This window comes from Anolis carolinensis, chromosome 1 (assembly GCF_035594765.1).
Source record: "Anolis carolinensis isolate JA03-04 chromosome 1, rAnoCar3.1.pri, whole genome shotgun sequence".
NCBI lineage: Eukaryota > Metazoa > Chordata > Lepidosauria > Squamata > Dactyloidae > Anolis > Anolis carolinensis.
In genome coordinates, this window is record NC_085841.1 from 102,458,767 (window position 1) to 102,468,187 (window position 9,421).

Consider the following 9,421-nt stretch of genomic DNA (forward strand, 5'->3'; position numbering starts at 1 on the left):
GTACAAAGAACAACGCCATTGGCTGACATCGGAAGAGAAAGCCAGGGAATTTTACAAAAAATTCCAAAAAGACAAGGATTTGAATACTCCAGAAGATACAGACCCAATGGGGAAGAAGAAAAGGAAGAAAAGAAGATTTGATTCGCCAGAATAAATTGTTTTAGCAACTGGAACCAACCCTGAAAAATCGGACGATGAGAACGCCTCAGAAGAAGAGGACGAGGAAGAAAATAAGGGTAATGGCAGACTTTGAAATGCAAATAAAATGTTTCTCAAACAACATAAATGGGTTGAATTCTCCAAGCAAACGCAGAAAGGTATTTAATGCAATTAAGAAAGGGCATTATGATATTATTGCCTTACAGGAAATTCATATTGCGAAAAAACATGTGTCTCACTTAATCCAAAAAGAGTTAGGGAAAGAATTCTACTCAGTCCCACAAGAAAAGAAAAAAGGGGTAATATTATACATAAAAGAGAGCTTTGCCCCGGATTTGGCTTTCAGTGATGAGGAAGGCAGAATGCTGGGAGTAATGATAAGGAAAAACGCACAAAACCTCTTAATATGTAACATATATGCCCCCAATGGGCCAAAAACAGAATTTGTAACAAAGTTAAGAGAGAATATTTTAAATCAAGAATTTGATGATTTGGTGATATTCGGGGATTTCAACGGGGTAATGAATACCTTTATGGATAAAAGTAACAAAAAGAAATCCAGGAAAGAAGAATTAGGTACACTCCCAAAAGTTTTTATAAATTTAAAAGAAGAATTGGATCTACATGACGCCTGGTGAATCCATAATGAAAATGAAAGAGACTATACTTTTTACTCCCACAGGCACCAGGGCTGGTCAAGAATTGATATGATATGGATGACCAGCCCATTAATAACTAAAATAGATGAGATAAAAATTAAAACTAGAGAACACTCAGATCACAGCCCATTAATAATGACAATCAATCAGACACCGAGGTTTTGGAGATGGAGACTGGATGATAATTTGATAAAATCAGAGGAGGACATAATAAGGAATAAAGAATTACTAAAAGAATTCCTCAGATATAATGATAAACCAGACCCTAAACCACAAATAATATGGGATGCCCTAAAGGCAACTATGCGGGGCTACTTGATCCAGCAGGCAGCAATCAAAAATAAAAAAAGAAATAAAGAAATTAACGAGGTCACAAATAAGATAGAACTCGAGGAGAAAGAACTTAAAAAACACCCGGAGGACCAATCAATAGTGAAAACACTTAAGACACTGCAAAAGCTCAAAAACAGTTTAGAATTAGAACAGTTGGCCAAAAAATTAAAGTTTGTAAAACAATATACATTCCAAAATGCCAACAAGCCAGGAAGATGGCTGTCAAGAAGAATTAGCAAAAAGAAACAAGCACAACAAATCATGCAAATAAAAAAGAGGACAAAATAATAGCAAATGATGGGGAGATTTTGGAAGAGTTTACAAAATACTACAAACACCTTTATACAGAAGAGAAAATCGGGAAAGATCAGATTGCAGAATATTTAGGAAAATCAAAAATACAGAAGATAACTGACGACCAAAGAGAATTATTAAACAGAGAGATCTCAGAGCAAGAAATTAAAAAGGCCATAAAAGGGATGGATTCAAGTAAAGCACCAGGTCCGGATGGCTTCACCCCCGGATATTATAAAGCCATGATAGAGAAAATAACGCCACTCTTAAAGAAGATCATGAATCAGGCCCTACAACAAAAAGAAATCCCAGAATCATGGAATTCAGCAAATATTATTATGCTTCATAAAGAAAATACAGATGGGCAAGATATAAAAAATTACAGACCAATATCTCTGTTAAACACAGATTATAAAATTTTTACAAATGTTATGGCGAATCGATTAAAAGAATTTCTAAAACATTGGATATACGAAGATCAAACAGGCTTCTTACCAAATAGACACCTAAATCAAAATGTCAGAATAATTTTGGATCTTATAGAGTACTATGAAGCAAATCCACAAAAAGAAGTAGCATTTATAGCGTTGGATGCCGAAAAGGCATTCGACAACTTAAACTGGGACTTTTTTAAAATGGTATTACAGGAATTAGATTTTGGATATCAATTTCAGAATGCAATAGGGGCAATTTATAATAAACAATCAGCAAAAATCTCAATAAATGGACAATTATCAGGAAGCTTCAGTATTACCAAAGGAACAAGGCAAGGGTGTCCTTTATCACCCCTAATCTATATAATGGCTCTGGAGATTCTACTAAAGAACATAAGGGAAGATGACAACCTAAAAGGCACCACGATTGGAAAAAAAACATATAAAACAATGCAGATGATCTTATTTGCATTGTGGAAGACCCCAAGACTAACATAAAGGAATGGATAAACAAGATAGAAGAGTACGGTAAAATAACAGGTCTGAAGATAAATAAGAAAAAGACAAAGATGTTGACAAAAAATATTTCCAAAAAAGATCAAGTAGAATTGGAAAAAACAACAAATTTACAAATCTCTACAAAAATAAAATATTTGGGACTGGAAATTACAGCAAATAACTCACAATTAATGAGGAATAATTATTTGACAAAATGGAAAGAAATACAAAAAACTTTACAAAGCTGGAAAGGGCTCAATTTATCATTAATGGGCCGTATTGCAGCAGTTAAAATGAATGTCCTCCCGAAACTCCTATTTTTATTCCAAAATCTCCCAATTATCAGAAATTTAAAAACCTTTAAAGAATGGAATAAGGATATCAGAAAATTTGTATGGCAAAATAAAAAGCCTAGAATCAAATATGTAAATATGACAGATATAAGACAAAGAGGCGGATTTGGGCTTCCGGATATAAGACTTTATTATGAAGCTTGTGGAGTAATGTGGATTCGCGACTGGATGTCACTGAGGAAGGAGAGGTTGCTGACTTTAGAAGGACATGACCTCAGAACGGGTTGGCATTCGTATCTGTGGTACGGTAGGAAAAAGATCGAGAAAAATTTCGACAACCATTATGTAAGAGCATCTCTCTTAAAAATATGGGAAAGATATAAAGAAAAATTTTACACTAGAACTCCCATGTGGATTTCTCCACTAGAAGCGAGGCAGAGAAGGCTGCTGGGGTGGTCACAATGGCCAACGTACAAAGAGGTCCTTGTAAAAAAGAATAACGAATTTCAGTTAAAATCCCAAGAGGAATTGAGTCAAAAATATAAATTTATGTCATGGTTCCAATACTATCAATTAAAAGAACAATTTAACATAGATAAGAAGAGTGGATTTAATGAAAAAGAAACGCTCTGGGAAAAAGTGATGAATCTGGAAAAGAAATTAATCACAAAGATATACAATAAATTACTAGAGTGGTCCACAGAGGCAGAGTTAGTTAAAAATTGCATGATAAAATGGGCCTTAAATATAGGAAACACAATAAAACTGGAGAATTGGGAACTTATGTGGAACACAAAATTAAAATACACTTTTGCAATTGATTTAAAGGAGAACTGGTACAAAATGATGTACCGGTGGTACATGACACCACACAAATTAGGACTCATGTATAAAAGTACTCATAACAAATGTTGGAAATGTCATGAACAAGAAGGCACGTTCTACCATGCCTGGTGGACGTGCAAGAGAGCAGTAAAGTATTGGAAAATGGCACATATAATTTGTCAAGAGATCTTAAAAATTAAACTGCCATTGAAACCCGAGTATTTTTTATTAAGCATGACCAATGAAATAGAGCAATTGGATAAAAACAAAGACATCCTACTCTTTTTTATGATTACGGCAGCAAGAATGGCTTATGCCAAATTATGGAAACAAACATTAACACCGACAAAAGAGGAGTGGCTTGAAAAACTAACTGAAATTATAGATATGGATAGACTTACATATTTACTGAAAAGAAATACTGGAAGATATATAAAGAATATAGACTGGAGACCGGTTATAGAATATATGAAAAAATTAAAGAAAAAAAAAAGAAAAGAAAAAGAAAAAAAAGAAAGAAAGGATAGAAGTTTAACAACAGGTAGAAAGAAAAGGACAAAGTTAGAAAGCACCAGATTGAAGGAGAATGAAGGGGAAGGACGGAATAGAAGTAACAACCAAGCAACAAACAATAGATTGGATCTGTTGAATCTTTTCCAGTTGAATTGCAAAGAAGAAGAATGGAAGTGCAATCCCTTTTTTCCTATTTTTCCTGGCTTTCCCCCCTTCCCCCGTTTTTTTTTTTAAATTTCCTTTTTCTATTTACCCCCCCCCCTCCTTTTACCTTCGATTTTATTGTACTGTTTTGTTTCAATAAAAACTAATTAAAAAAAATAAAGATTGGGACTAAATATTCCTACTGACTAGAAGCTTCTCCCTCAATCAATTTAAATGGGAATGCCTGAATTAACCCATACATATTTAATTTTGTGTGAGAGATAGAAAGAACCCAGTAAAATTTGGGACCCATTCATCCCAAACAATTATAGCACTATTATTCCACTTAACTGCCATGGATTTGTAGTTTGCTGAAATACTAGACTCCTCTGGCTGAGCTAAATGCTTTCCCCTAAATTGTCAAACCCAACTGTGGCTATTAAAGGGGAATCACAATGCTAAACAGCCAGCCCTTCATAATCACAGATTCAACCATCCAAGGCTTGAAAACATTCTTCCCTTTCCCCCAAAAAATCTCAAAATCAAAACCATGATTGTGCTATTTTGCATGATATTACTATGCAATTATATGTAATGGGACTTAAGCATCCATGGATTTTGTTATTTATGGGGGTCCTGGAATCAATCCCTAGCAGATGCCAAGGACTCACTGTAATTGCACTGTTCTCAAGATTTCTTGTTTTAGCATGCAAGTGCTAAAGGCAAGGCATTACAACTCAAAAAAATCACTGCATCTGTGATCTTCACAATAACAACTGCAGGAAAATAAGGGAGGTACAAACAGAAAATAAACTAAAACCTGGGATCCAAACATAGTTGTACAGTAGAGTCTCACTTATCCAATGTTCTGGTTTGTTGTCAATGTTTTCAATATATCATGATATTTTGATGCTAAATTCGTAAATATAGTAATTACTACATAGCATTACTGTGTATTGAACTACTTTTTCTGTAAAATTTGTTGTATAACATGATGTTTTGGTGCTTAATTTGTAAAATCATAACCTAATGTGGTGTTTAATAGGCTTTTCCTTAATCTCTCCTTATTATCCAACATATTCGCTTATCCAATGTTCTGCCGGCCCGTTTACGTTGGATAAGTGAGACTCTACTGTATAATTTTATAACACAGGGAAAATGTCAACACGATAATGTCAACATGAGAAATTATTTTTTTTAGAGAAAAGCAATCACTCAGAAGAATTTACCTTTCTTGTATCTCTTTTCCGATGCTTCAGCCTGCTTTAATGCTGTCTCTTCTGCTACAGTGATGTATGCATTAAGGAATCTGGTGGCTTTTATGAGGGAGAGACACTTCTGACAGAGCTCTGTTGGACTTACTTGGCCTTCTTTTAGTGCTGCAGAAATCTGATATGACAAAGATTTTGATTTTAGGAATAATTTAAATCGCAAACTTTAATAATGTCTATGCAATTTTCAGAATACCCCCTCCTATATGTTAAGAAGCAATTTCAATGACTCATGAAATAATCATAGAATCATAGAATAGTAGAGTTGGAGGAGACCTCATGGGCCATCCAGTCCAACCCCCTGCCAAGAAGCAGGAAATCGCATTCAAAGCACCCCCGACAGATGGCCATCCAGCCTCTGTTTAAAAGCCTCCACTGGGTGACCCTGCAAGTCACACACTCTCAGCTTCAGAGGAAGACAAAGGCAACACTCTCCGCCCCCCAACAAATCTTGCCAAGAAACCCCCAATGTATGTTCGTCTAAGGGTCACCATAACTCAGAAATTACTTGAAGGCACTCTCCAACAACTTTTCTTCTTAAAAAACCCATGACAAAAGCTTTTTCTGAATTGCAATAACTAAGTTTTACACTTTTGGCAGAAAAGTGGAATATAAATAAAATCAAAAGCATGCTTTTCACATGTCATAGCTGTACTTGATTTTGTTGTATTACTCCTCTCCAAAGGTTTTAAATGCCTCCACCCAGGCCCAAATACCCTACAAGGCACCAAATCCTGTCTGGCCTCAGAAGCTAAGAAGGACCAGATCTGCCAAGGAACACAAGGGGCTGTAGGCTGTATTTCCAAGAAAAGAACTGGGAAAAACACCTCTGAGTATTCTGTAAGAAAACCTTAAAGAATTCATATATTAACAGGTAACTTGAAGGCACAGGCACACACTCCAACAAGACTACCTTCTGGAAGCAGTTATTGTAAATTACTTCATGAGTTTACGAGAGGTGGTTTGAAAAAATTGAATAAAGCAGTTGGTGTTAATTGCTCTACCATCAGTTGAGACAAAAAAAAACAAAAAACCAGCAGCCAAGCACAAATGTAACTCAGCACTCAGCAGGACGACACTGGAACTCTTGGGGGGCATCTACACTGTCGAGTTTGACATTACTAACTGCTATGGCTCAATGCTATTGAACTATGAGTATTGTAGTTTTGCAAGGCATTTGGCCTTCTCTGCCTTATTTGTTTATTTGTCATATTTCTATCCTGCCCTATCTCACCCCAAGGGGGACTAAGGGCAGCTTACAGCTTGGCACAATTCAATGCCACATCAAAACATAAACATAACAGATTATAAATACATTAAACATTAAATCATTAAATATAAAACAATAACATATAAATACAATTAAAACAGGATTTAAAACAGCAATTGAATTTTTTTTAAAAAACACAACAATAGTTCTGGTGCCTCACCAAATTGCAGCTCCTATAATCCCACAACATTGAGCTATGGCAATTAAAGTGGTGTCAAACTGCAATGTAGATGCAGCCTCATTCTTCTGGTGGGATATAGCATCTCTAACAGTGATAGGAAAGGTCACCAGAGTGAAGACTGAAGGCTGCTCTGTAACCTTTAACATTTGTTCAGAAGAGAGTGGGCATGGTGTAGTGGTTTGAGCACAGGACTACAACTATAATAACAATAACAACAACAACAACAACTTTATTTTTATACCCTGCCACCATCTCCTGGAAGGGACTCAGGGCAGCTTACATATGGGACAAAATGCCTATAGACGCAAATACAAAACAATCCATCAAAGCAAAAACATAATTAAAATAAAACATAGTTAAATATAACAACCCAGATAAAAGCATAATATAAGAATATAAAACAGCACCATTAAACTCAATCAAAACAATACTAAAAAAAACCCCCAAATGCTGTAGTTTGGGCGTGACCAGGCTATAAAAGGGCCGGGCATGGGATAGTGCAAGCAGCATATCATAGGGCCAGGTGTTGGATGAAGTGCAGAGAACAGAATATGGTTGTGGAACCTAGAGACTGGGCATTTATAACTAGGGAGTAGGTGTTATCAAATGCAAGCTGAAACATCCAGGTTTTCAAGTACAGTAGAGTCTCGCTTATCCAACATTTGCTTATCCAATATTCTGGATTATCCAATGTAGTCTGTCTCCCGCCTGGATCCACTGCTGTTTCTCTAGGCAGCAAGGACTGAATTTTTTTTACAGATTTAACTTCCGACAATGTTGTTATTGTACGTTCATTTTATGCAATTCTATCTTTATTTGTAGTCAATTTTTTAATAGTCAATTTCTTTGGTAGTCAATGTTTTCAATACATTGCGATGTTTTGGTGCTAAATTCATAGATACAGTAATTACTACATAACATTACCGTGTATTGAACTGCTCTTTTTGTAAATTTGTTCTAAAACATGATGTTTTGGTGCTTAATTTGCAAAACCATAATGTAATTTGATGGTTAACAGGCTTTTCCTTAATCCCTCCTTAATATCCAACATTTTCGCTTATCCAACGTCGGCCCATTTATGTTGGATAGGTGAGACTCTACTGCACCTGTGAAAGGAGGACAATGTAGCAGCTTGTCTACTTTCCCCTGGGAGGGAGTTCCAAAGTCGGGGGGGGGGGCACCACTGGGGACCATGGTTCAATTCCCTGCTCGGCCATGGGAACCTTTTGAGGAACCTTGGGCAAGTCAAGCTCTCTCTGCCTCAGAAATAAGGTCACCTTAAGAATGTAAAGGTTCACACAACAGCAATGAAGTGGGAATTTCAGGAAGTGTTCCTTGTAACACTGGCTACACTAGCTGAAGCTTTACCTGTTGTATTCATGTTGGTTGGGTAGCTATGATTATCAGAGTGAAAATTGGAGGGTGCACCACCATTTCAAGGAGCAGCCTCCAGTTCTCACTGTGGCAAAGGCAGCTCCCTGACAAGCAGAATTACAACAAGTGAAGCTTCTACAGGAAGGCTTGGAGAAGATCATGATGCTGGGGAAAATGTAAGGAAAAAGGAAGAGAGGACGACCAAGGGTGAGATGGATGGACGGTATCATTGAAGTGACTGGCTCGACCTTGAAGGAACTGGGGATGGTGACAGCCGACAGGGAGCTCTGGCGTGGACTGGTCCATGAGGTCACGAAGAGTCGGAAACGACTGAACGAGTGAGACGACGACAAAGCTTCTATCAGTGTAGCCACTGGTAGCACCTTATGAACCATAAAGCTGGAAGAGACCCCAAAGGTCATCCAATCCAGCCCCATTCCTTCATGCAGCCATGATGGCACCTGCAGCACAGATGAGATCAAAGCCCAACTGGGCCTTGCTGAGGCCCTTCCAGACAGCTGAATAAAATCCCACATTATCTGCTTTGAACTGGAATATATGGCAGTGTGGACTCAGATAACCCAATTAAAAGCTGATATTGTGGGATTTTCTACCTTGGTAGTCTAGTTCCTATGGCTGTGTGGAAGGGTTCTTAGAGGAAAAGGCAGCCAGGTTGCCAAGCAAGATAATGAAAGGTGGGTTGCTGTGAGCTTTCTGGGCTCATATGGCCATGCTCCAGAAGCATTCTCTCCTGATGTTTCGCCCACATCTATGGCAGGCATTCTCAGAGGTTGTGAGGTCTGCTGGAAACTAGGCAAGTGGGGTTTATATATCTGTGGAATGTCCGGGGTGGGAGAAAGAACTCTTGTCTGTTTGAGGCAGGTGTGAATGTTGCAATTGACCACCTTAATTAGGACTGAAAACTCAGAAAACAGGAATTCCAAACATGAATCAATCAGGGGCAGCTAACACCTCCCAACAAAGGACTCCCCCAGGCAGTATGCAGCCAGGCCTTGAACCTGAAAGGCTATTCAATGCTAAAGAAGCTGGCCAACTGAAACACTCACACCTGTCTCAAACAGACAAGAGTTCTTTCTTCCACCCTGTCGTGCATTCCACAGATATATAAACCCCACTTGCCTAGTTTCCAACAGACCACACAATCTCTGAGAA

The 9,421-nt window shown here is 37.5% G+C and overlaps 2 protein-coding genes across 2 annotated transcripts in view; one reads left to right on the top strand and one right to left on the bottom strand.

Moving 5' to 3' along the window:
• Window positions 1-9,421, top strand: part of LOC134298835 (uncharacterized) — a 483,127-nt gene that overhangs the window by 236,304 nt on the left and 237,402 nt on the right. The gene's annotated exons all lie outside the window — the stretch shown is intronic.
• The window catches only part of qrsl1 (glutaminyl-tRNA amidotransferase subunit QRSL1), a 33,382-nt gene that overhangs the window by 23,649 nt on the left and 312 nt on the right, over window positions 1-9,421 (bottom strand). Inside the window, exon 2 of the mRNA XM_003215608.4 lies at window positions 5,382-5,541. Coding sequence (XP_003215656.1) covers window positions 5,382-5,541 — 160 coding nt within the window. The remainder of the gene's footprint in view (window positions 1-5,381; window positions 5,542-9,421) is intronic.